Source organism: Oncorhynchus clarkii, unplaced genomic scaffold (assembly GCF_045791955.1).
Source record: "Oncorhynchus clarkii lewisi isolate Uvic-CL-2024 unplaced genomic scaffold, UVic_Ocla_1.0 unplaced_contig_10955_pilon_pilon, whole genome shotgun sequence".
Classification (NCBI taxonomy): domain Eukaryota; kingdom Metazoa; phylum Chordata; class Actinopteri; order Salmoniformes; family Salmonidae; genus Oncorhynchus; species Oncorhynchus clarkii.
The window spans coordinates 27,012-53,199 of NW_027261102.1; the positions used below are offsets into that span (position 1 = coordinate 27,012).

Below are 26,188 nucleotides of genomic sequence, written 5' to 3' on the forward strand. Positions count from 1 at the left end.
ATAGAAATGCACTGCATAGAATAAACAGAAACATTTGTACTCTGCATAATGGAGGCTTGTCCAGTCTATACATTTCATTTCTATCTGCAGTGTTCTAAACATTGCATCCCATTGAATGTGCCTCAGTTCTCCCAGTCAGGGAGGAGTTAAGGACAATAGGGAGGTAGGCTTGGGCGATATTCCGTTTATACCAGGGTATTTAGGAAAATACCAACGGCATGATTTTCAATACCATTATTTGGGTTGGGGCCACCAGCACCTCGCAGGGCCTGCCGCGTTGCAACATGTAGAACTATAAGAAATCCATGATATCCAGCGCAGGGCTCCTGCTATGCATTTGGTTTGCTAACTTGCTAAGTGGCTAGATGTCAAGATCAAGCTTCTTGGTTACAGTAGAAACATTCAATGCACTCCTGGATCAAGACCCCTGTTGCCTAATTTATTTTGTGCGTAAAAAATAAGTGTGCCCTTCCGGTACAACATAAACCCCAGTGTGGTACAGAAGCAGTATGAACATTTGGATAAGGCCAAACTCTAGAGGAAGGTAGACAGTAGATACCACACTGGGAGGAACCTCCATGGTCCCAACATCACCCCATCACAAATACTGAGTTGAAATAACATGGACAAAACAGGATAAGAAACTTTAATACTATTAAATCCTTTTCAACATTTCAGGTGAAACCATTACATTTCTAACTGTAAAACTTTAGTCAGCTGGTTTCCAAATGATTAAAAAGGTCAAACTGACATTTTTCACTTGATTGTCCTTCATAACATCTGCTAATGGTCTAACCTTGACTGAAATCTACTCTACCTTTCAGTGCAGATTATGGCTACATCTCATCTGTTCTCATCAGTTTAGAGCATTTAATGAAATAAACAGTCATTTAATTAGACTACATCAGGCCTGGAAGTACCTTGGTTCTGGGGAGTCCTAGTTTCAGATAAGAGCTCAAAATATTATATTCAAATTAACATGACATCAGCAATATCATTGGTACCAAGTGTTTCAACACAATCCAACGGAAGTTACTGTATCTTCGTGCGATACAATTGCATATAATCAGATAATTCTTAAATACATTATGTTTACATACATTTGCAGTATACAAAATCTTTCATTTGGGGAAGATACAGTATTATAATGGTGTTTTGAATCAGAAGAACATTCAAAACTGATTTATTATCAATAAAACAGTCAAGGAATAATGTCTAGCTATCTCTAGCAATAACTATTCAACACAAACTCTTCACTTCAACGTCAAACTGCTGATCAATTATGTCAAATCAACACTGCATATCATGCAGAGTAACACTTCATTTGGACAGTCCATTTCACATTTCAACTAACTATGTACTAAACGCCAACCTTAACCAAACCTTAAACTTAACTCTGACCCTAACCCCAACTCTAACTATTAACCCTTACCCTAAGCTTAGTAAGCAGTTGCTTATCAACAGATAGTTTGACCATCTACAGCTAGACTATCTACAGCTAGACAAATAAAGTGGGGCCACATATTGGTTTAGGCATCTATCACAAAGATCTTCCTATACATATTAGTATAGGGCACAGTGCCTAGATGTCAAGATCAAGCTTCTTGGTTACAGTAGAGACATTCAATGCCCTCCTGGATCAAGATCCCTGTTGCCTTAGTAAGCAGACCACATATTGGTTTAGGCATCTATCACAAAAATGTTCATATACACACTAGTCTAGGCTGCACACACACTCTTGGGGAGAAGAGAGAGAGTGGATCTATTTTCTCAAATCTACAGCAAAATCTATTTCCCGGAAACATAACTGGGAGTATTCCCAATTAAATGTCTTATTCCCATTCAAGGATGAAAGCATCGGTGTCACTAATATTTTTTTATTTAACCTTTATTTAACTAGGCAAGTCAGTTAAGAACAAATTCATATTACAATGATGGCCTACCCCGGCCAAACCTTAACCCGGACGACGCTGGGACAATGGACTCCCAATCACGGCCAGTTGTGATACAGCCAGGAATCAAACCAGGTTCTGTAGTGACGCCTCTAGCACTGAGATGCAGTGCCTTGGACCGCTACGCCACTCAGGAACTCCCTCCCCCCATATAAAGCACGGTGTCACTAACGTAAAGCACGGGTGTCACTAACGTAAAGCACGGGTGTCACTAACGTAAAGCACGGGTGTCACTAACGTAAAGCACGGGTGTCACCAACGTAAAGCACGGGTGTCACCAACGTAAAGCACGGGTGTCACCAACGTAAAGCACGGGTGTCACTAACGTAAAGCACGGGTGTCACCAACGTAAAGCACGGGTGTCACTAACGTAAAGCATGGGTGTCACTAACGTAAAGCACGGGTGTCACTAACGTAAAGCACGGGTGTCACTAATATTTTCAATGCATTTCCATCATCTCCAATATGATTGCCAGTGGATTGTTTACTCCTCTGGATTGGGAACAGTGTGCCTCCCAGTCCTCGTCCCAGCGGATCAATGTTGTGCCGAGCTCAACACCCTGCACAGTCACAAACAATCTGTACTGACTGGTCTGAATCCTGTTGCGAGAACTCTGGCCATCCAGCTGTTATACAGGTTAGTGAGCTTGGGTGCTCCGCTGACCACCAGGAGTGTGAGTGACATCAGAGTCCCCCTGCGTTCTCCTCTTCGCTGGCCATCTTGCTGAACTTCTCCGTCAGAGCTTCAGCGCTGATCTTTGGCAGTCCGTTGTCAAGGGGACAGCCCTCCACCAGACTGTTCATAGGGGTGGGGGGGAAGTAGGAGTCCTCCTCTATCCCAGCGTCCTCAGTGCACGCTCGTTGCTGTGGTACCTCGTAACTCTCCTCTAGGGTCCCACAATGCACCTCTCTTCGCTCCCTGTCCCTCAGGAAGTCCTTGATGATGGGCAGCACCTTCTTCCTGGAGGCCAACGTGTTGCCCTGGAGGTAAGCCCTGATGTCCGAGTAAGGGCTGCTCATTGGACTCAGGCTCAGACTGGGGCTCCGGGCTTGCTCCAAGGCTTGGCTCATCTGCAGGACAACAAAGACCATTCAGTTGATCATATAAAATAGACACCGTAAAAAACAACCCTGGCAACCCAAAGCTTACTATCAACTCTTCATAATGACTTACTTTAACTCTAGATAGTCAACTCTATGGGATCATGTTTGATTGGGATGGTGTAGTTCCTACCTCCCCCCTGTAGAGGGTGCTGGAGCTGTAGACGGCCAGCTGCCTGAAGGGCTCCTTGTTATCGTTGAAGGAGATCGTCATGGCCACCACCAGGTTGTAGCTGTGCTTGTGGCAGAACTCACAGAGCTCTTGCTGTAAGCTTTGTCTCTGTAGAAAAGCCTGAGGGACAACATAGAGGTATTACAGTTTGTTTGTGAATCTCAGTATAAACTCAAATGCAGCTGTTGAGTCCCTTTATAAGTTGACATGAAGAGACAGGCACAGGGTTTGTCTTTTTACTTGTGGGTGGTTCCACCTGATTGGACATGTGGGGGGGTGATCTTCATGAACTAGGTGAAACATCCCACCTTCACATTTTGGGTGACTGAAGGGTGTGTCAGGCAGTAACACAGGGAAGTGTCTGAAGGGTGTGTCAGGCAGTAACAACGGGGAAGTGTCTGAAGGGTGTGTCAGGCAGTAACACAGGGAAGTGTCTGAAGGGTGTGTCAGGCAGTAACACAGGGAAGTGTCTGAAGGGTGTGTCAGGCAGTAACAACGGGGAAGTGTCTGAAGGGTGTGTCAGGCAGTAACAACGGGGATGTGTCTGAAGGGTGTGTCAGGCAGTAACACGGGAAGTGTCTGAAGGGTGTGTCAGGCAGTAACACGGGAAGTGTCTGAAGGGTGCGTCAGGCAGTAACACAGGGAAGTGTCTGAAGGGTGTGTCAGGCAGTAACACAGGGAAGTGTCTGAAGGGTGTGTCAGGCAGTAACACAGGGAAGTGTCTGAAGGGTGTGTCAGGCAGTAACACAGGGAAGTGTCTGAAGGGTGTGTCAGGCAGTAACACAGGGAAGTGTCTGAAGGGTGTGTCAGGCCGTAACACAGGGAAGTGTCTGAAGGGTGTGTCAGGCAGTAACAACAGGGAAGTGTCTGAAGGGTGTGTCAGGCAGTAACAACAGGGAAGTGTCTGAAGGGGGTGTCAGGCAGTAACACAGGGAAGTGTCTGAAGGGTGTGTCAGGCAGTAACACAGGGAAGTGTCTGAAGGGGGTGTCAGGCAGTAACAACAGGGAAGTGTCTGAAGGGTGTGTCAGGCAGTAACACAGGGAAGTGTCTGAAGGGTGTGTCAGGCAGTAACACAGGGAAGTGTCTGAAGGGTGTGTCAGGCAGTAACACAGGGAAGTGTCTGAAGGGTGTCAGGCAGTAGCACGGGGAAGTGTCTGAAGGGTGTGTCAGGCAGTAACACAGGGAAGTGTCTGAAGGGTGTGTCAGGCAGTAACAACAGGGATGTGTCTGAAGGGTGTGTCAGGCAGTAACACGGGGAAAGGCTCTGATAACTTGAGGACTGTGTTCAGTTTAGATCTGAAGTGAGATTCTGTAAAGAATTCATAGGTGAAACGTGCATTGTGGGATGGCATACTGCAGTAGAACTGGGTACATGATAGTATTTGAACCATGTTATTATCCACCAGTAGTACGTGTAACCTTGTGTTGTATCACATATTGAATAGTTAAGATGCACACCCACCTCCAGTGTCATATATATCACACTGACTGCCAGTTTTAAATCTCCTTCCGATGCCACCTTCATGTCTTTCAGAAGCATCTGTTCTGTGGTAAGACCTGAGAACAAGGGAATACGAGCAAAAAACATTGTAGGTCTCCCTCTCCTTCATACTTAAACATGGCATTGATATCATGGGATGCCCATCGTTCTAATCTGAGAGGCAAAAACCACATCCACAAGGCTGAGCTTCAGGTATTAATCCTGGGGTGTTTACCTGACACGTCAAATTTAGCATTCTGCAAGGACTGGAAGAGGACGCCCCTTGGTGGCAGGTTGGGGAAGTGAGTCTCCAGGAGGCCAGCGTACTGGCTGTCTTTAGGGGTGACTTTCCCTGCCTCTGGGGCCATGTTCACACAGTCTAACACTATGGTGCCTGTGATCACAAAGAACAGGATGTCAGTCTCGTCACACAGTGATGCAGTTAAAGGCATAGTTCACTTAATACTGACATGATTTCCACATACATCAGTTATATTTCTGGTTACCATATAAGAGCTGGGCCACCTGTTGGTCGAGGACTTGAGGGGCTTTCTGGATGATCCGTTCTGCCACCAGGGTGGAGCAGGAGCCCACCGTCTCCACGGTAACGGGACAGGAGGGAGAGGGCTTCCTCTCCAGGAGGTGATGGTCGATCACCTCCAACACCGCCTCTTCTAGATCACAGTCAGAGCTGCAACAGACAGCCACACAGTCAGTCAGGGACTTTAGTCAAGCTATTTCAAGGAGTCTCTAGGTCAGTGTTGCTTTTATAGAGATACAGGTGATGATCACATGGGGAAGTGTTTACGTCCTGGATGACTGTCAGTGGACAGAGGTTAAGGTGTCACGGTTGACCCTTACCTGGGCAGCACGTTGTGGTCCACCAGTGTGAGGTCCAGCCGGCCGGCCCGGTGTAGACTCCCCAGGTCCACCTCGTCCCGGAACACCAGGTCATCCTGGGAGAGGCCACTCTCTCTCAGCAGGAAGGCATTGTCCGTGTGCAGCGGGAACTCTTGCCGGGGAATGTTCAGAACGGGAAGAAGAACTTTCCCAGAATCAAGTGTCTGGGAGGGGAGAGAGAGGTGTTATAACACCTGACGTTTGCTCTGTTGAACCATTCTCAACACATGGGTCGGGTCCAAAAGATGAGGGTGGGTTACTCTCACCTTGAACAGGAAGTATGCGTAGGCCAGAGCTGACACCATGGAGTCCAGGTCACAGGCCTCGTTCCCCAGGACCACATGGAACCCTGGGCTGCCCTCTGCGTTCCCCTGAGGAGGGGAGAGTGGGATGAATACAGTCACAAGAATATCCAACTCCTATGAGGGGATTTACCATGAGAAAATACAGGTCAGTCTATCCATTACTCTTATAATGAGCCTTCAAAGGCAATCAGATGTGTATTAGTGAGTGGACAGTGCAATGTGGACAGGTTGTGTGTGTGTGTTGTAATGTCAATGCACGTCATGATGATGCTGATCACAGGAGATTAGCTACTGTCGGTTCTGCACAATGTCCCCCATCCTAGAGTAAAACCCTGGACACTGTTTGAATAGCCTTCTGAAGGGTCAATGGCAGATCCCAGTGTAGCCTAAAGTGGATGAGCTAAGGGCTGACTTCATTCCCCTGCCTGAAGGCTTTGGCTAGCTCTTTGTCAAATAGCCTTAGGCTAATTCCATCAATGACCTCAGTAGAGCAGACTGTGATGTAATGGCTAAGCTACATCACGGCCTGCTAACTCCACTACATGTTTTTGTTGAACGTTTTTAATGTGGAGTTGAGAAACAAGTAGGGTGTTTCATTTTCCCAGAGCATGGCCGTCTGTGACAGCAGCACGAGTCATGGGTGCCAGACCTAGGGGCTAACAGAGACAGCTTGTTGCGATAACAAAAGCCGGTCATGTGACAATTAGCCAGTCTACAGCCTGAAGCCTAGCAGCAGGTAGCCTAGCAACTAAGAGCATTGGGCCAGTAATCGAAACGTTGCTGGTTCAAATCTCCGAGCCGACTATCTATCCACGGTATAACCCAGTCTCATCTATCCACGGTATAACCCAGTCTCATCTATCCACGGTACAACCCAGTCTCATCTATCCACGGTACAACCCAGTCTCATCTATCCACGGTACAACCCAGTCTCATCTATCCACGGTACAACCCAGTCTCATCTATCCACGGTACAACCCAGTCTCATCTATCCACGGTACAACCCAGTCTCATCTATCCACGGTACAACCCAGTCTCATCTATCCACGGTACAACCCAGTCTCATCTATCCACGGTACAACCCAGTCTCATCTATCCACGGTACAACCCAGTCTCATCTATCCACGGTACAACCCAGTCTCATCTATCCACGGTACAACCCAGTCTCATCTATCCACGGTACAACCCAGTCTCATCTATCCACGGTACAACCCAGTCTCATCTATCCACGGTACAACCCAGTCTCATCTATCCACGGTACAACCCAGTCTCATCTATCCACGGTACAACCCAGTCTCATCTATCCACGGTACAACCCAGTCTCATCTATCCACGGTACAACCCAGTCTCATCTATCCACGGTTCAACCCAGTCTCATCTATCCACGATACAACCCAGTCTCATCTATCCACGATACAACCCAGTCTCATCTATCCACGATACAACCCAGTCTCATCTATCCACGATACAACCCAGTCTCATCTATCCACGGTACAACCCAGTCTCATCTATCCACGGTACAACCCAGTCTCATCTATCCACGGTACAACCCAGTCTCATCTATCCACGGTACAACCCAGTCTCATCTATCCACGGTACAACCCAGTCTCATCTATCCACGGTACAACCCAGTCTCATCTATCCACGGTACAACCCAGTCTCATCTATCCACGGTACAACCCAGTCTCATTTATCCACGGTATAACCCAGTCTCATCTATCCACGGTACAACCCAGTCTCATCTATCCACGGTACAACCCAGTCTCATCTATCCACGGTACAACCCAGTCTCATCTATCCACGGTACAACCCAGTCTCATCTATCCACGGTACAACCCAGTCTCATCTATCCACGGTACAACCCAGTCTCATCTATCCACGGTACAACCCAGTCTCATCTATCCACGGTACAACCCAGTCTCATCTATCCACGGTACAACCCAGTCTCATCTATCCACGGTACAACCCAGTCTCATCTATCCACGGTACAACCCAGTCTCATCTATCCACGGTACAACCCAGTCTCATCTATCCACGGTACAACCCAGTCTCATCTATCCACGGTACAACCCAGTCTCATTTATCCACGGTACAACCCAGTCTCATCTATCCACGGTACAACCCAGTCTCATCTATCCACGGTATAACCCAGTCTCATCTATCCACGGTATAACCCAGTCTCATCTATCCACGGTACAACCCAGTCTCATCTATCCACGGTACAACCCAGTCTCATCTATCCACGGTACAACCCAGTCTCATCTATCCACGGTATAACCCAGTCTCATCTATCCACGGTATAACCCAGTCTCATCTATCCACGGTATAACCCAGTCTCATCTATCCACGGTATAACCCAGTCTCATCTGTCCGTTATGTTTTCAGATTGATGCAGAAGGAGTGGTAGCCACTGTTAACTATTGAAATGCACCTCACCTGTCTTTCAGTTCCCATTAGACTTCTCTCTCAACCCAGCCTCCCCATGTACACACTGGATAGTACATCTGTGTTGGTGCTGACTTCTCTTCCCCCTCACTGAACACCGAGTAAATAAGGTGTGACGCTCTGAGGCGCTATAAACACCATCTGATCTCACTAATCTTGATAGGGCTTGTTTTGAACCCAAACAGTGCTCTTTTCACTTAAGGTCAAGAGCATGACATCAAGACCCTGAAATTAAAGCCATCGTGTAACTAACTGTAAGTGTGGCAGATATGCAAAGCAAAAAAATGCACGTGGGCATATTGACACCTGACAGGCACCTGACAGGCAGCTGACCCTACAAGAAATGTACTTTCATGGCCCATTACAATTGAACAATTATATTTGTTTGAATATCACTGAAATATATTAATGCAATATATCATGCAACATAATGAAGCAGTGTATGAGTTACATTTAACACAATTATGTGATCACGTGACAATGCTCAATTTGCCTGGCTAGCCAACTAGCTAGCTGTAATTACAGTCTATGTACAGTACAGTTCAAATGTAGTTAGTGTACGGTGACAACTGTCTGTCTGATCTAATTTGATGCGCATGCACGAGCCCACAAGCAACACCGGGACCATGCGGCAGGCTGCTGTCACATTGCCCTACTGTTTTTCAATGACAAGTCTTTCGACTTGATCTAGTCGGAATTTAATGTCTAGCTAGCTTTCTCCTGATATCTCTGAAAACCCCACTAATTTAATTTGTTCATCATACATGTACATGTCGAAGTTATTTAGAAGACTACATAACTAGCTAACGTTAGCCGTAAAGACAAACTAAACATTGAAAATGGATAAAGCAAGAAAACGGCGCGACCACCAGAAACCGTCGATGTTCCTACCTTCAGTTCATTGCGACAGCTTTTTAAAAATATATCCATGGTTATCGGATGCACTACGTAAAGACAGTCTGAAATTAGAGTGTTCTAGTTGTCTTTGTTGCATATAGCTAACGTTAGCTGTATCTGCACGTCTCAGGAATAAAAAGACTGCACTGTAAGTTTGAAATGTTAATGCCCAAGAGTCGTGCGTGACTCGTCTTGGGCTGACGTGACGTTCAAAGACGGGACGTAGTATTATGGGTAGTGTAGTATCAAATATTGGTTTACAAACTGGTAGTTTCAAAGAGACTGGTTGTAGCAAAGATTTTTCTAACTAAACCAAGATGGACCACAGCCTCTCGTTTCCAATGGGAACAAATGGGCCATAGTGGGCAGACCAAGCAAGAAGGGGGCAGAGCCAAATACGATTGGCCCGTTCTAGCGTTATCTTCATATTTCCGCCAGGGAACGCCTACTCTGAAGTGCGCGTGTGCAATAACTTTTGCAAAGGGTAAAGTCTACAAACCCTAGTCCACTCTGTTCATAACATATTCCAGTTTTGGGAACAGAAAACTGTATTGAGATCAAATGTTTCATTGGTAGTGATTGGAAACGCCAAGCGGATGCTTCACATTTAAACACCCAGTGAAATATCTGTCTCGTTGTTCTATCTGTGGTAATAGAGTTAGTTGTAAAAAACAATGGTAAGTAGTGTCGAGAGGTTTGTGATGGGATGCCGCTCATGTCAGAAGTGACTTTTAGTACCAGGTTAGGATAACTTACTCAGCAGGTTAGGACAACTTACGCAGTTAGTTTAGGAGAATAGGTTAAGGTTATAAAAAGGGTTAGGGTGAGCTAAAATTATCCTGATGCAACTCAATAGTCACTTTGACATCAGTGCCATCCCTTCTAGACATGACCAGTGTCCATAGGCTGTAAAAAGAGTGTCATGGGACAATCTTTGGTGACCCCCCTCCCCCCAAAGAAACAACCCCTCAATATTTGATGGTTTACAATTCTTTTAATTTTTTGTTCATTATGACCTTATGTCAACTGTCAACAAACAATCAACTGTCTTTTTTAACAGACTATCGCTGGGTAATAACATGTACCATGTAGCCTATTATAAAACATGGGAAATGGTAGGCTCTGTTAATGTCTTATATGGTTCATCATCATCTTAGGTAGATATTTCACAATTCTACATCAGTGAAGATCAGTAAGGCTGGGTTTACACAGGCAGCCCAATTCTAATTATTTTCCCATTAATTGGTCTTCTGGCCAATCAGACCAGCCCTTTTGCAGATAATTGGATAAAACATCAGAATTGGGCTGCCTGTGTAAACTCAGCCTTACAAATCTTCACTAAATATAGAATTGTGAAATATCTACCTAAGACATGGATAATCACATAAAATACACAACTAATATATATTTTACAATATATATCTTGTCAAAAATGTTTTGTAATTACCCATTCTATCCCAACTCCACCTGAACTGAGATTATTATGGACATTTGGTCCTATGTATTAAACAAACGTGAAAGAGCAAATAAAACTAAGATTTATTTGAACACTCGAGGTAAATGGCTATAAAAATATTTGTTCAGTCTTTAAAAAAAGCTAACACATGCTAAAACAATAGATAAAATCCATTGATAAAAATTAGTAGTATTTGCACTTCAAACCATCTTTGTCAAAAATCATCACCTTGTCTTGGACTCCAAAGAGAGATGGTATGGAGAAATGCTTTAATTATGCTTTTTTGTTTTGTCTCTGTAGTAATGCACTTGGTATGGTTGTAATTCTACTGTTACCACCTGACTCTCATTGGACATGTCCCTCATCGCTCCAGTCTAGATCTTCTCTCATTGGACATGTCCCTCATCGCTCCAGTCTAGATCTTCTCTCATTGGACATGTCCCTCATCGCTCCAGTCTAGATCTTCTCTCATTGGACATGTCCCTCATCGCTCCAGTCTAGATCTTCTACCTTTAGACAAGTCCCTCATCGCTCCAGCCTAAATCTTCTTTACATAATTCCCAGGAAACATGCCTTCCCTCCCGCGAAGACGACCGTACCACCAGCCTGATGGATCTGGAGGGAGGATGGGTGAGAAAACCGGTCAATCTAGCAATTATAGACTATATAGCCCTTTTCTATCCTCAGAGGGAATTACAGGTGAAGCACAGGAAGACTGCATCACAGTTGAACATGTGGTTATAGTATACCTTTAATAATGCTACAATAATATCAGTATATAATATGTAGCAGTACTTATAGTATATGACTAATAGCAGTTTTATACTACTGTAATTAATATACTCAGTTTATACAAATATAACTTCAGAGATGATCTACTGTAAGAGTTTAGTACCTTCAGTGAGGATTTCAATGACATCCTCCGCGTTGAAGCTCAGCTCATCAGTGTCCTGGGCGTCGTAAGCATACAGCGCTCGGCATTCAGGGGAGCGAGGCTTGGGCTTGGGGGCAGGCTTGGGGCGGCCCGCTCCTGGGGAAGGCTTGACCTCCTTTGAGCGTCTACGATGAACACTGAGCGAAATTGGGAGGAGAGAAAGAGAGATTTAGAAAAAGTGCCTTTCTTGGTTTACAGTATATAATACCATTTGAGGTTTTTTTTAAACACCAGCAACAACAGGAAGAATATCAATTTTAACAACCTAACAAGTATTCAAACAGGACCTGAGAACTCACCCAGCCACTCCCTGGTCAGGCACGTTCATGAAAGCGGTGTCTGCCTGGCTCTGGTTGTTGGAGTGGTTGTTGGTCTGCCGGGACCTCTGTTGTCGGGGTAGTGTAGGCTGCTCCATACTGGACTGCCGGCGGAGCAGAGAGACCCTGGACGAGGGTGGCCCACCCCGCTGACCACCACCCCGCTGACCACCACCCCCACCTCGGCCTCTGCCCCTGGGGGCGCCTGAGACAGATGAGGGAGATGTTGAGTCAGGTCAAAAGTGAAATGAGTGCCATCATTGGAGAGGCTCAGATATCTAGTTCTCTCACCTTGTGACTGCTGTCCTGAGCCTGGAGTCTGGTTTCCCATGTAGCGACTTTTCCTGTTGTCCCTGCGGGTCGGTCCTGGGGAACACATGACAAAAAGGTGTGATGTGTCTGAAATGCTATGGGACGGTTGCAGACACAGATTAGGCCTACTAATAGAAGTCTCCATTCAAAGTGCTTGGACTCACTGGAGTTCTTTGGGAGCCCGGGTCCGATGGTGACTATGAGGACCTTGCTGCTGGGCTTCACAACCGCCTCTTCTCCTTGGCCTGCCTGGAACTGGATCTGCCTGGAGCCAGCAGCAGAGAACGGCCCCCAACCTCCCTTCTTCACCTTAAACTCCAGTCTAAACGAGGAACGGAGAGGGGAGAGAGAAGCGCAATGGGTTAAGATATGGCTTAAAAGACTCAAACTGGATAACTTTTGCGTTATGCATCTTTGAGATTATTCATGATCGTTGACGTAAAGCATGACACTGGGATGTTTTAAGGGGAAATCAGCAGTTGCAACATCCCTTTTTGGACTTATAAATTAATGATTTAATTGATTCTCTAAGAATATAATAATTTAGCTTGGGGGCGTCTCCCGCCAAAATGTTTAAAGGCCCTCCACTTGGCCGCAGGTCTTGCTGTTTTAAAGCAAATTTGGTACAATTCTCCACATTTTGCCAGGGCTTATGCCATGTTCTTATGCTATCTGGGTGACACAAACATTATAACATCACAGCGAGACCCATGCCATGTTCTGACTCAAACATCATAACATCACAGCGAGACCCATGCCATGTTCTGACTCAAACATCATAACATCACAGCGAGACCCATGCCATGTTCTGACTCAAACATTATAACATCACAGCGAGACCCATGCCATGTTCTGACTCAAACATCATAACATCACAGCGAGACCCATGCCATGTTCTGACTCAAACATCATAACATCACAGCGAGACCCATGCCATGTTCTGACTCAAACATTATAACATCACAGCGAGACCCATGCCATGTTCTGACTCAAACATCATAACATCACAGCGAGACCCATGCCATGTTCTGACTCAAACATTATAACATCACAGCGAGACCCATGCCATGTTCTGACTCAAACATTATAACATCACAGCGAGACCCATGCCCATGACATCTTTGGAATTTTAGATTCTCCCTGACTGTCTAGTTTTCATTTTGGTGGTTGTACATGATCTTATAAAGATACAGCTCCATCATCTCTTTTACATACTTTATATGTGGTTTTAGTCATTTAAGTTGCTGATAAATCAATACACTGCAGTCAGAACCCAAAGTATAGGCTTACTTTACTCCAATGTTTGTATACAAAGTAAATGTAAAACTGTATAGCCTCAAAACATGGTTAAAGCTATCTTCATGATATCATGGATGATCAGTCCTTGCATCCATATCGGTCTATGAGAGAGTGGTTTTATTTCTCCAGCCCCATCCCTCAGCATTTTATAGAAAACTACTGTTATGGTTTCAACTGTTTAACAGTAAGACCCCACTGATTGGTCTAAGGCTAAGCTCAGAGTAAAGACTGACTGACAGGTTGTTGAACTTGAGCGGTAGCTTCCTCTGGGTCTTCTCATCATAACGTTTGTAGAGCAGACTGAGGAACTCCGTCTTGAAGATGCACTGAAGGACACTGTCGTAATGCTCCTCGTGGATGATGAAGAAGTCATCCTGCAGGGTGCTGAGGGAGGAAAGGAGACATCTTTTCAATGAAACGCCCATTTCTACTACTGTGCATCATGACCATCAACTGGTATAACACTTCCAGAGTATCTAAACCGGCACCTGAGAGAGACTGACTGAATCTTCTCCACTTCTATCTGTCTCTTCAGAACCTCGTGGATCTGTCCCTTATCTGGTCCCTGCTTCACCTTCTCCCGACCAATCAGATACAGGAACTTAGGGGTCAGGATGAGGTCACGCTTCACAGTCTGCAAGATGGAGAGAGGGATATTATATAACTTGTTGCTATTATAGGCTTACTGACCAGGAACCACAATATATAGGGGGTTCATTGAGCAGACAAGCATTGGCAATATCCACCAAACCGTAGAGGGAGTAGAAACACTGTCTTGTCTATTTAACATGAATAACAATAGCATTATGCGTTCTGTGACAATGTTAATGTTGGTTTGTTACTGTGGCCATACTTGACTCTTACCCTAAACCTGCGGTCATATTTGGCAACCACATCTGCAAAATCGATCTTCTCCCGGCGGCCCACGAACTGCCGGATCTCGGGGTGGTTGTCGGTGCCGATGTAGTCGCCCACAAAGTTCCTGTTGAGGCTGTTCCTCCTCCTCTCCTTCTTATTCAGTAGGATGTCTGAGGCTACAGGACACGACACAGTGTGATACAGTACTGAACTGACAGGACACAGTGTGACACAGTACTGACAGGACACAGTGTGATACAGTACTGAACTGACAGGACACAGTGTGATACAGTACTGAACTGACACGACACAGTGTGATACAGTACTGAACTGACACGACACGACACAGTGTGACACAGTACTGAACTGACACAGTGTGACACAGTACTGAACTGACACAGTGTGACACAGTACTGAACTGACACGACACAGTGTGACACAGTACTGAACTGACACGACACAGTGTGACACAGTACTGAACTGACACGACACAGTGTGACAGTGCTGAACTGACAGGACATGACACAGTGTGACACAGTGCTGAACTGACAGGACACAGTGTGACACAGTACTGAACTGACAGGACACTAGAGTGTGACACAGTACTGAACTGACAGGACACTACAGTGTGACACAGTACTGAACTGACAGGACACTACAGTGTGACACAGTACTGAACTGACAGGACACTACAGTGTGACACAGTACTGAACTGACAGGACACTACAGTGTGACACAGTACTGAACTGACAGGACACTACAGTGTGACACAGTACTGAACTGACAGGACACAGGGCTTAACATATACAGTAGATATAATGCACTATTATGCAGTACTGAACTGACAGGATACAGGGCTTAACATATACAGTAGATATAGTACACTATTATGCAGTACTGAACTGACAGGATACAGGGCTTAACATATACAGTAGATATAGTGCACTATTATACAGTACTGACCTGACAGGATACAGGGCTTAACATATACAGTAGATATAGTGCACTATTATGCAGTACTGACTGTACATGGCAAAAAGCTGATTCCCACAGAGAGAAACCATACCTTACCTTCCTCTCTCATCTTGACGTACTTGCGGACGGCGATGTGTTTGCGCCAGGCCTTCTGGATGGCCCGAGCATATCCGTTATATTTCCTTTCCCTCATCTCCTCCAGCAAGAACAACTACAGAAACATATTTCACAATACTTCTATAAATGATCATCTTTATAGTAAGAAGAACCAGACTGTTATGTGTCAGTATAGAGGTTTTCTAGATAACGAGAGAAAGACGTACTGATTCTGGGGCCTTGATGAAGATCTTAGTCTTTCCCAGCTGGTACTGGTCCTGGTCCATGTTGACAGAGTGGAGGAGGTGCAAAACCCCCTTCCTCTCCTCCCCTGTCCACCGGGGCCATGTCTCCCTGGTCAGGATGGCGTACCTGTAGGACCACACAAAGCCATTTTACTGGACTGGCAGAATGTCCTCAAGTCATGCATACATTTTTTAAATAGATGAAAACAAAGTATTGGGTGGAATTAATTCAGATCAAGCCAAACGCTGATTAAAACAACATGAACAAATACATTTGTACTGATGTTTGAAATCTGTGAAGCCAGCATGGAAATCCATCTCTTGGACCCCTGACCCCTATGACCTTAGGGCTCACCTCTGCAGGAACTTGGCGAAGGCTCGGCGGAATGCGTACCCGGCGCGGCGCACACGAATGTTCTCCCGCAGGCCCAGGTACTCCACCTGGTGTTTGGCCCGAGTGTCCTCCCAGTCCCGAGGCTTCTTGGTCTCGTTGGGCTTGATACAGCGGATGTAGTGGGGGGTGCACTTCATCAGGGTCTGGACCAGGTTGTTGGCTTGTTTCTGAAGGACATGGAGGTTCAATCACAGCTTGGTAGCACAGACCAGGCGCTCAGAGTAGTAAACAGACTGATGGAAGAAAATATATCCCTGTACAATAACACATACAGTGACCCGTGGCCGGGATGTTATGGAAGACAGGGGGGTGGGGGAGCCACTCATCTGAGATTGGACTGGCATGTCTGTTTCCATAGCAACAATAATACTTAGTGGACAGATCTACATAAACATAACTGGTATGGTAGTATCTGTGGGGAAGGAATGGGATGGGTGGGATAATGAGCAGCAGTGCTTACAGTGTGTGGGTCTTTCCTCACTGGTTATTTGGACAAATCACGATTTCGCAGGTGTTAACATCTTTCGAATTTTGGGAGGGGACATTTAGCCCGTAGACAGAGGGTTCCGCTCCTCGTTCCTGTTCTGCTGCTCGTTCTACCATCTCTTCTCTTCACACGTATGGACCCAGAACTTAATCAAGCAGCTGACCAATTACGTGAGACTTTGTTCTGGGTCTACAGAGATTGTAGTAGCACACAACCGTGTCAGATCCTTACCTTGATCTTGCTACTGGCGGTGGTAGGACGGCCCTTTTTCTCTGCCTCTAGGTTTTCTGGGAAAAGGGTTTTTATGAAGGCACTGCCCAAACACAGACAGACAGAGAGAGGCTGGTCAGTGGCAGACTATGTAATTATCATATAGTATACCTATTATAACACGTCTCACTACACTTACAATTCACTGCTCTGCATCAGCTCAATGATGTCGTTGAAGAGCACATCTCTGTTCCTCTCACAGAAGCCACTGACATCATAGGACACCTGAGAGAGAGAGAGAGAGAGAGAGAGAGAGAAGCTATCAGCATTTTCCCTCTAACACATTCTGATATTTGGGATATGTGGGCTCCATGTTCTTCAAACCCCCACCAGGGGGCAATGTACCAAATTAAATCAAAGAGCTGTAATCTTTGGAATGTTGGATCAGGTTGCGATGAGGATGCATTGTAAAAGGCCCATAGTGTTGTACTGTATGGTGTACGTACCTTGCCAGCGTAGTGGTGCACTATGAAGCCTTTATTCCAGTTGTTGAAGTGCTCATGGGAGCTGATTCCCGCTTGTAGCTTCTGGATCAGGGTCTGGTCTGCACCCTCCCCCTTAGCATGCATGGTGGCACACACATCGTCCAAGATACTCATGATGCCTGGGGGGTTCTGGGTAATAAGAACAGGGCATATCAAGAACTGTACCACACACACACACACACACACACACACACACAACATCTACTGGTACTGTAACTAGTTCACCTGAATTACAGGCAAAATGGCCCGGTCAACTTCAGCACTACAGCAATGACCAAATATGATCACTCACCAGTTTGGACTCAATGAGGTCACACACGATTTTGTTGTTAAAGTACTCGATCGGGGTCCACTTGATCCCTTCCTGCACATATTCCTCCTACAAGAAACAACGTCAGTATCTGGGAAAACAGGCCAAAGTAATGTAGACCTATCACAAGACGAAAGAGTGAAACAGGTAATGTAGAGTTATAACTTACCTGCTCAGCTTTTAACGTGAGCTCAATGAAAATCTGCTGCAGCTTCTCATTCACAAAGTTGATGCAGAACTGCTCAAAGCCGTTTTTCTATTAGTGTTAAATAGAGATGTGAAGGAAAATGTTATGTTTGTGCTTTTCTAATAACCAATTCGACTGGGTTGATGCAAGTTACTGGTGGATCATGCCTGGGAGGAATCCTCACTATCAGTATAAGCAATGTGGCAGTACACCCACAACCAAGTTACTGATGGATCATGCCTGGGAGGAATCCTCACTATCAGTATAAGCAATGTGGCAGTACACCCACAACCTTGTTTTGAGAAAGGAATATCTCAGTTTCAAGGTGTCAGCTTGGAGAGAAGAAGCCTTGTGAGGTATTGGTCGGTCACAAGCATGAACCAAAAGTTAATGATGAATGAATAATAAATAATGAATAAGCTAAATCATGCAAATATAACTTGACTGTGTAAGCAGTATATAAGAGACCCAACGGGACTGCCCCGGCAGAGATAATACTTGGTGCATTTATTTGTTGGAACCTCTCCAGCTTGATGATAATAAAGAATCATTCATTTAAGGTTGACTTCAGGTGTCCCTGGTGGTCATTCCCACAACAGAGAGCATACGTAGCATTAGCGATTTTGTATGTAGTAACAATTCAACGTAACTGGAGGTGGCAATTAGGTGTGCAGGACACGTGTGATTAGGTGTACAGGACACGTGTGATTAGGTGTACAGGTCACATGTGATTAGGTGTGCAGGACACGTGTGATTAGGTGTGCAGGATGTTGTTAGGACATATGTGATTAGGTGTACAGGTCACGTGTGATTAGGTGTGCAGGACACGTGTGATTAGGTGTGCAGGATGTTGTTAGGACATATGTGATTAGGTGTACAGGTCACGTGTGATTAGGTGTGCAGGACACGTGTGATTAGGTGTGCAGGACACGTGTGATTAGGTGTGCAGGACACGTGTGATTAGGTGTGCAGGACACGTGTGATTAGGTGTGCAGGACACGTGTGATTAGGTGTGCAGGATGTTGTTAGGACATATGTGATTAGGTGTGCAGGACACGTGTGATTAGGTGTGCAGGACACGTGTGATTAGGTGTGCAGGATGTTGTTAGGACATATGTGATTAGGTGTGCAGGACATGTGATTAGGTGTGCAGGATGTTGTTAGGACATATGTGATTAGGTGTGCAGGATGTTGTTAGGACATATGTGATTAGGTGTGCAGGACACGTGTGATTAGGTGTGCAGGACATGTGATTAGGTGTGCAGGATGTTGTTAGGACATATGTGATTAGGTGTGCAGGACACATGTGATTAGGTGTACAGGACATATGTGATTATGTGATTGGGTGTACAGGTCACATGTGATTAGGTGTGCAGGACACATGTGATCTTCAACTAAATGATATGGTCTAACAGCCTATAGGTAGAAATCTTTATGTATACAGTGTTAAAGGAAATGAAGCATAGTCCAATAGAAGAAGTGGAACTCCTGTATGAGGAAGCACAGAAATATCCACCTGGAAGATTTCAAAGCCATAGATGTCCAGCACCCCGATGTTGAATTCCTCGTGGTCTTTCTGTATGGCTTTGTTGATAGACTGGGGGAGTGGAGAGAAGAAAGAAATCTATGAAGAAGTTGAATTGCTAGTCTATATTTTCATCATACAGTACTACAATAAAATAAGGTGTCATGGTCGTAGCAACAGTACTGCAGTAAACCTCTTGTGAGACAACAGGACAGAACATGTGTAAGCTGTGCTGCCTCCCTGCTGCTCCCATCTCTAGACGTGTTCTGTCTTGTGAGGCTCCCAGCCCAGCAGTCAAAAGACAAACAACTGGACAAGAATTCAGACAGCAAGTCCAATACATGTTCCGATAAGAGAGATGCCTCTTTATAGTGATTGTGAACATGGCAATGCTTTGCTGTTAAATGGCCATGGCCATGCTTTGCTGTTAAATGTTCCCTCTACTAGTTAATCAGTCAAAATATACTGTAGGTGAGCAAATTGATGAGGATAAACGGAACCTCACTGACAGGTTCCTTCTGAAATTAAAATGGACACTTACATCCACAAGAAAGTCAAACAGGCGTGAGTAGAGGGCTTTGGAGAGGGCGTCCCGTGTGAAGGAGGCCTGCTCTGTGTTCAGAGTGACAGCGATGCTCTCCGTCTTGCCTCCCCACTTGCTGTCCATGATCCGGCTGGTCAGCTTGTTTTTCAGACCCTCCTGGGAGATTCCCAACAGGTAGGCCGGGAACGCCAGGACTGCCGGAACATGGAGGAGGGGAAGTGATATAGGACAGCCAGAGAGATCACAAGTGCAAAGAGGGTATAGGATAGGGGTTGGTTTGGGATTGTGTGTGTATGTATGTATGTAACTCACAGTCCTCACTCTCCACCACAGCGTAGTTTCCCTCCTCTCTGAAGACGATGTTACCCAGATGCAGGATGCCTGCTACGATCTGCATCACCATGTCCTGATCATCTACAGACAGGCCCACCACTGACATGGCTTCCTAAAACACAGACACAATGAAGACAAACTGCCTCTCTATACAAGTGAAAAAGAGAGAAAGAGAGAGAGAGAGCTCACCATGGTGTCAGAGAATTCCTTCTTATCGTTGACATCCTCCACGGTGTAGGTGCCAGACTGGTTCAGGTAGAGGTAGTAGTCAGGTGTGGTGACACCAAGGTTCTCCCTCATCTCTTTAGTGGCGCCCCCCAGGAGCTAAGGGTCAGAGGTCATTAGGTCAAAGGTTAATTAAGTGACGGAATTCTCTCCATAATTAGTTATTGTTATTCTGTCCCACCTGGTAGTAGATGTGGAAGTTCCTCTCTCCCTGGTTCTGTGACACCACCCTGGACTTCTCCAACAGGAAGTTGGAGATCTTCCCTCCGTCTGGCTCTCCTCCACGGCTGAACTGGATCTCAAAGTACTTCCCCTGTGGTAAAAACAGACAGTGATTAAGGTTCCTTGTCCAGATAAGGCCTAAAACAGGAATGCAACAACAAAGCTCCACCTACAATCCTCCCTATTGCTTCACCTATCTGGTCCCATCATCTCTGCCAATGGGAGTGAATGGCAGAAGGCCACAACATTTTGGAATGAAATGCACCCCTAATTCCTTATCCATTCTATCGGTATTCCCAGATTCCCGGTTCTACTCACAAAGCGACTAGAGTTATTGTTGCGCACAGTCTTGGCATTCCCAAAGGCCTCCAGGAGAGGGTTGGATTGGAGGATGATGTCTTTTACGTGCTGTGAAGAAGAAGAATAAAGGAGAACAGATGAACCCACTAATATGTGTCTGAGAAGAAGAAATGAGAGAATGGAAGGGAGCATTAGTCAAATGTATCCCCTATACCTGGACTTTGGGACCTCCGCCCGACACCTTGGAGATGTAACCCATTATGTATTTAGCTGCTACAGTCTTTCCTGCTCCACTCTCCCCACTGCAAAGACAACGGAAAGCTTTGGGAAACAGGGCAACACCCTAACTCATTGTGATGGTATTCCATTGACAGAATGCATGGTTTATGTGACAGTTCAGGTTACAAGAAGTATAAAGTTTGATCTCTAGGAGTGAGATGATTGGTCAGACCTGATGATGACACACTGGTTCTCACAGTCGATCATCATGTTGCGGTACATGTTGTCAGCCAGGGCATAGATGTGAGGGGGGTTCTCATACTGGGCCTGGAAAAGGAAGAGAAAGCATAGCGGTTAAGAGCATTGGGCCAATAATCAAAAGGTCGCTGGTTCGAATCCCCACGCCGACAATCTGTCGATGTGCCCTTGACCAAGGCACTTAACCCTATTTGTTCCTGTAAGTCACTCTGGATAAGAGCACCTGCTAAATTACTAATTAGAAGAAAAAAAAAAATATATATATATATATATATATATATATGAGTGTCTTCTACAAGCCCTAGGTGACTTGCTATCAAACATCCAGCAGTTTACTTTCAACATGTATTTTATTTTGTCCAGCTCGGTAAACAGCATTCACAATAGATGACGCTTCTTACTGACATGATGACGCTTCTTACTTACATGATGACGCTTCTTACTTACATGATGACGCTTCTTACTTACATGATGACGCTTCTTACTTACATGATGACGCTTCTTACTTACATGATGACGCTTCTTACTTACATGATGACGCTTCTTACTGACATGATGACGCTTCTTACTGACATGATGACGCTTCTTACTTACATGATGACGCTTCTTACTTACATGATGACGCTTCTTACTGACATGATGACGCTTCTTACTTACATGATGACGCTTCTTACTGACATGATGACGCTTCTTACTTACATGATGACGCTTCTTACTTACATGATGACGCTTCTTACTTACATGATGACGCTTCTTACTTACATGATGACGCTTCTTACTTACATGATGACGCTTCTTACTGACATGATGACGCTTCTTACTGACATGATGACGCTTCTTACTTACATGATGACGCTTCTTACTTACTTACATTTACTTAAAAAAAGGCATTTACAAAAACTTCTGCAGTAGAATACATTGTCACATATTTGTAACAGAAGTGGTTAATGGAGTTTCTACTGGTCCCTCAGACCCGAGTGAAACCAAAGAAATGAAGGAGGTAACTGAGAAACAGGAAGCCTTGGGGTTATTCATTAACTCTGTGATTATGAGGTCAGGTAAACAATGGACAACTTAATGGCATTGAACAGATCATTTACATGATAGTGGGAATGTGGGAGGGCACACTTTGCATCACCTATTAATAAGCATCATTTTATACACTACAGTTTCTCCGTCTAGATCGAGAGATGCAAACAAATCCTGAAACTGGTAGGTAGGTAGGTAGGTGCAGCCAGCCAGCAGCAAGCCCAGTGTCTTTAGTAGTGTGTCTATTACTCACAGCTCCCTGGTAGAGCTCCACCTCTCTGTCGGTGAAGTAGGGCAGCTGTTTAAAGGGGTTGACAGAGATCAGCACCGACCCTATGTAGGTCTGAGGAAGACACGTTAAGAAGAACTTGAATATCCATCTAGAAGACACCACCGCCAGGGACCACAACAACGCTGACGTGGGTAGCTGTGATCACAGTGTTAGTCCCTAACGCTACATGGTGTACTGTAAATATGGTGGTTGAGACACAAACATATTATCCTTCCATGTTGCTATACACTTTTTAAAGTATGTTATTAAGGCTAATCTCATAACAGGCTGATGTGGGTGAAGTGATCACACAGGTGTGTAGGTCCATAGGGCGTGCGTGTGTGTGTTTGTGTGTGTGTGTGTGACAGAGAGACCACGGTGTATGTACATCTACAAAGCACAGCAAAGCCTCAGTGTATTTGCCACATATAGCAGTGCGTGTCCTGGTTCTACTACTAAGTTGAAGCTGAAGGATACAAAGATGTAGTCGTCCATGTATCTCTTCTTGAGGTTGTCAGTGATGGCATCTTCGTTGATCTTGGAGAGCAGGACCATGTCATCCACCCCGCTGATCTTAACATTCTGGGTCTGCCAGTGGTAGCGCTCCTTACTCCCCTGAGACAGAGAAACAGACAGAAAGAGAGGGAGATAGAAACTTATTGCAACCAGTCTGTGCAAATTCAAATTCGCTCTCTTTCCATTTCAACTCCTCTCCTCATCCATTAAGGAACACTCATATGTCCTCATTAACTGACTGAGGAGTGGGAGTTGGAAAGATCAGTGATGGGCTGGTAGCAAGGAAACTGAATATGCCGGAATCTGACATACCAACTACTTTACACAAGAGGCTGTGAGCTCTTCAAGATCGCATTGTGGAGTTCTGGAAATGTACAACGGTTTGTGTGGTGCAAATAGTAATGTCCGCACAGTGAACACCAGTGGTCACCAACCTTGTACACAATAAATTACATAAAAGTAGCAATCAATACACTTTTTAGACTGTGCCTGTTAGACTGTGCCTGTTAGACTGTGCCTGTTAGACTGTGCCTGTTAGACTGTGCCTGCCACAAATAAGCTGAATGTGTTATGACCATAAAGTAAAGAAATAGTCTTCATACTCACCACACGACCATAAAGATGTTCCCACCATAACACATGTATTACACAATTACAGCAGCCTCTATTTCAAAAGAGGATGAGAACTATGATCCTACTCAAACAGCTACAGAAATGTCTCAACCGTTGACGTGAATGTACTCACTCTTACCAAAATAACCTTGAATATTGCCATATTGACCACAAGTTGGTGAGGTAATGTCATAATATAGCTGTGTGCCTGCCAGGATGAATCAGAACACTATCATTTATTTAAACTTGATTTAACTAGGCAAGTCACTTCATAACAAATTCTTAATGACAATGACGGCCTACCAAGACCAAGAGACAAACGTTTATGATTGAAATACCCTCGTCAATTCAGTGGTGTAAAGTAGTTGTCAAACACACATCACATTATACAAGGTGCTGAATGAGAAACTCTGCATAGAAAAGAAACAGAAAGGCTAAGCAGCAATATAGTGTGTAGGCTGTAGGCTGTAGACCGTAGGCTGTAGACCGTAGGCTGTAGGCCGTAGGCTGTGTTGTTTCTTCGTTCATTCACTGATGGTCAGATGGGCAAGAAGAGGCAATGCCACGAGGGAAATACCTTGTGATTTATCAGTCATGAATCACCATGACAGACAGATGGTTTGGGTATTGCAACAGACAGTCCAGTTCTCGTAGAACAGTCATGCGTCTGTGGAATTTCTAACAAGGAACCAAACAGGTCACAGGGTGAATACCAGCAGTGGTTTGTTCCCCTTTTCTCTAACTTGATCAGTACTGATAAAAACTAGATCGGGAGAGGAAGAATATTCTGTCACGTTGTCCTCCTGAATGTGTCCAACCAATACAGAGTCCCGATGTTGAATCCCAAAGTTATGACCAGGTATAATTTTGTATGCATGACATCACAGGGGGTCTGTCCCCCGTGGACCTCAAATCTTCCTATCCTGATTTGTCTACATTCCTTTTCCCTCCTAGGGCCTGTTCAATGGGGATAACCCTGCCCAGACACGTTGCTCCTGGTTGATTCATTTGAATCAGCTTCACCTGCAGTTTGACAGGGAAACAATTTTGCTAGCTGAGTGCAGTAACATTTAGAGGCAAAACATTTACTATAGTAGCATAGCCACGGGAAGTAATTGGGAGTTGGGGGTATTGTTTGTGGAGGTGGACAGGGTGGCAGCAGAGAACAATGTTTTGCATGCTCTAATTGGTCCACTAATACAGGATTATTAAAGGCCCAGCGCACTACTTTTGTGAGAGAGAAGAAAAAATAAAGAAACCATTATTTATTATGATTTTTCAGTGGGTGCTGCAGAACCCTCAGCACCCCTACTCTCTGTGGCTATGTGTAGTAGACTACGGGTATGCCTAGGCTGTGATTTAGGTGTGCATGCAATGAATGACCTCTGGGAAAAGTGTATGCCCAGGCTAGTCGTGTGTTTCCATCTGTGGGTAGGCCTAAACGTTGTGCCTATTCCAATGTTATTATATACTATAGACCCCTTTCCTTGTCACCTTTCCTATAACCTAGCACCACTGATCATGACTTGACAGGTGGAAGCAGCACTAAGGTGAAAACCTGTCCATACTTTTCAGTTATTGGAAAGGAGTTCAAGGAGTACTGGGACATTTGAGGCAATAGTCTACTGATTGAATCAAATGTAGACACTGTCTACCTGTTCACGACAAGGAAGTCTGTGCAAAAGAAAAATGCGCAGACTTACTAATATTTACGTCGTGTGGATCCAACAGTGCCAGTTGTTTAAAGTTAGTGATTTATGAATCAAAGAACGGACAGCGCCTTTTCAAGCTCCGGTCAGGCATCCAAGGATATTTGTCGACAATCCTTGTCATCCACCAGGTTTCTGTATCACAAACACTAGGCAATTGGACTTGTTGGCTCAAGGAAATATTCTCCAGTCGGGAGAACTTCACGAGTAGGCTAAACATTCGATGAATGATGTTTAAATTATTTTCGGTGTGTAGTTGGTGATTGAGAAAAAGTATAGGTTACTTACCATTTTAACTTGATATTACTTCCTGATTGAGAAATCCAACTTACACGGAAAGTTTGAGGAGCTAAGCAAGGAGTGTCACGAGCTCAGGTGAAACTCAAACGTAATATCATACTTATAAATCTAAAGAGGGTTCATTTAATTGTCGGTATTATATGCTGTTTTCTATCAATGTAAAAACTTTCACCCGGTGCTTCAACGTTGATTGAATAGCCTAGCCTGACTTCTTCTAAGGAGGTGGGGTCAGTTTGTAAGTAATTTA

The 26,188-nt window shown here is 44.9% G+C and overlaps 2 protein-coding genes across 2 annotated transcripts; both read right to left on the reverse strand.

Moving 5' to 3' along the window:
• Positions 1-632: 632 nt before the first annotated feature.
• On the reverse strand, positions 633-9,470 carry LOC139404839 (exopolyphosphatase PRUNE1-like). The gene is made up of 8 exons (XM_071147371.1): positions 9,248-9,470; positions 5,873-5,977; positions 5,568-5,770; positions 5,213-5,397; positions 4,942-5,100; positions 4,689-4,783; positions 3,187-3,345; positions 633-3,023 (listed from the first exon to the last, which is right to left on the reverse strand). Exons 1-8 carry the CDS (start codon positions 9,284-9,286, stop codon positions 2,637-2,639), a joined length of 1,332 nt encoding a protein of 443 aa, XP_071003472.1. The 5' UTR covers positions 9,287-9,470; the 3' UTR covers positions 633-2,636.
• A 1,710-nt stretch (positions 9,471-11,180) lies between these two features.
• On the reverse strand, positions 11,181-26,135 carry LOC139404836 (unconventional myosin-Ie-like). Its single transcript, XM_071147366.1, has 27 exons — positions 25,930-26,135; positions 23,282-23,419; positions 22,787-22,876; positions 21,479-21,573; positions 21,242-21,329; positions 21,046-21,135; positions 20,687-20,818; positions 20,470-20,604; positions 20,260-20,392; positions 19,945-20,141; positions 19,395-19,475; positions 17,861-17,947; positions 17,674-17,760; positions 17,343-17,510; positions 17,036-17,121; positions 16,858-16,939; positions 16,101-16,306; positions 15,728-15,872; positions 15,501-15,615; positions 14,436-14,605; positions 14,060-14,205; positions 13,809-13,955; positions 12,437-12,594; positions 12,252-12,326; positions 11,943-12,165; positions 11,605-11,780; positions 11,181-11,324 (listed from the first exon to the last, which is right to left on the reverse strand). The coding sequence occupies exons 1-27, from the start codon at positions 25,930-25,932 to the stop codon at positions 11,248-11,250; spliced, it is 3,330 nt and encodes a 1,109-aa protein (XP_071003467.1). The 5' UTR covers positions 25,933-26,135; the 3' UTR covers positions 11,181-11,247.
• Positions 26,136-26,188: the final 53 nt, after the last annotated feature.

Bases quoted from the DNA above. Each gene is read 5' to 3' on its own strand.
- LOC139404836 (XM_071147366.1), bottom strand. The intron at 17,511-17,673 runs GTGAGTGATCAT...CTTATTACCCAG, and splicing joins ACCTCATTGAGTCCAAACTG to AACCCCCCAGGCATCATGAG. The intron at 11,781-11,942 runs GTGAGTTCTCAG...AATTTCGCTCAG, and splicing joins CCTGACCAGGGAGTGGCTGG to TGTTCATCGTAGACGCTCAA.
- LOC139404839 (XM_071147371.1), bottom strand. From the start codon at position 9,286: ATGGATATATTTTTAAAAAGCTGTCGCAATGAACTGAAG. The intron at 4,784-4,941 runs GTAAACACCCCA...CCTTGTTCTCAG, and splicing joins TGCTAAATTTGACGTGTCAG to GTCTTACCACAGAACAGATG. The intron at 3,346-4,688 runs GTGGGTGTGCAT...GTTGTCCCTCAG, and splicing joins TGATATATATGACACTGGAG to GCTTTTCTACAGAGACAAAG.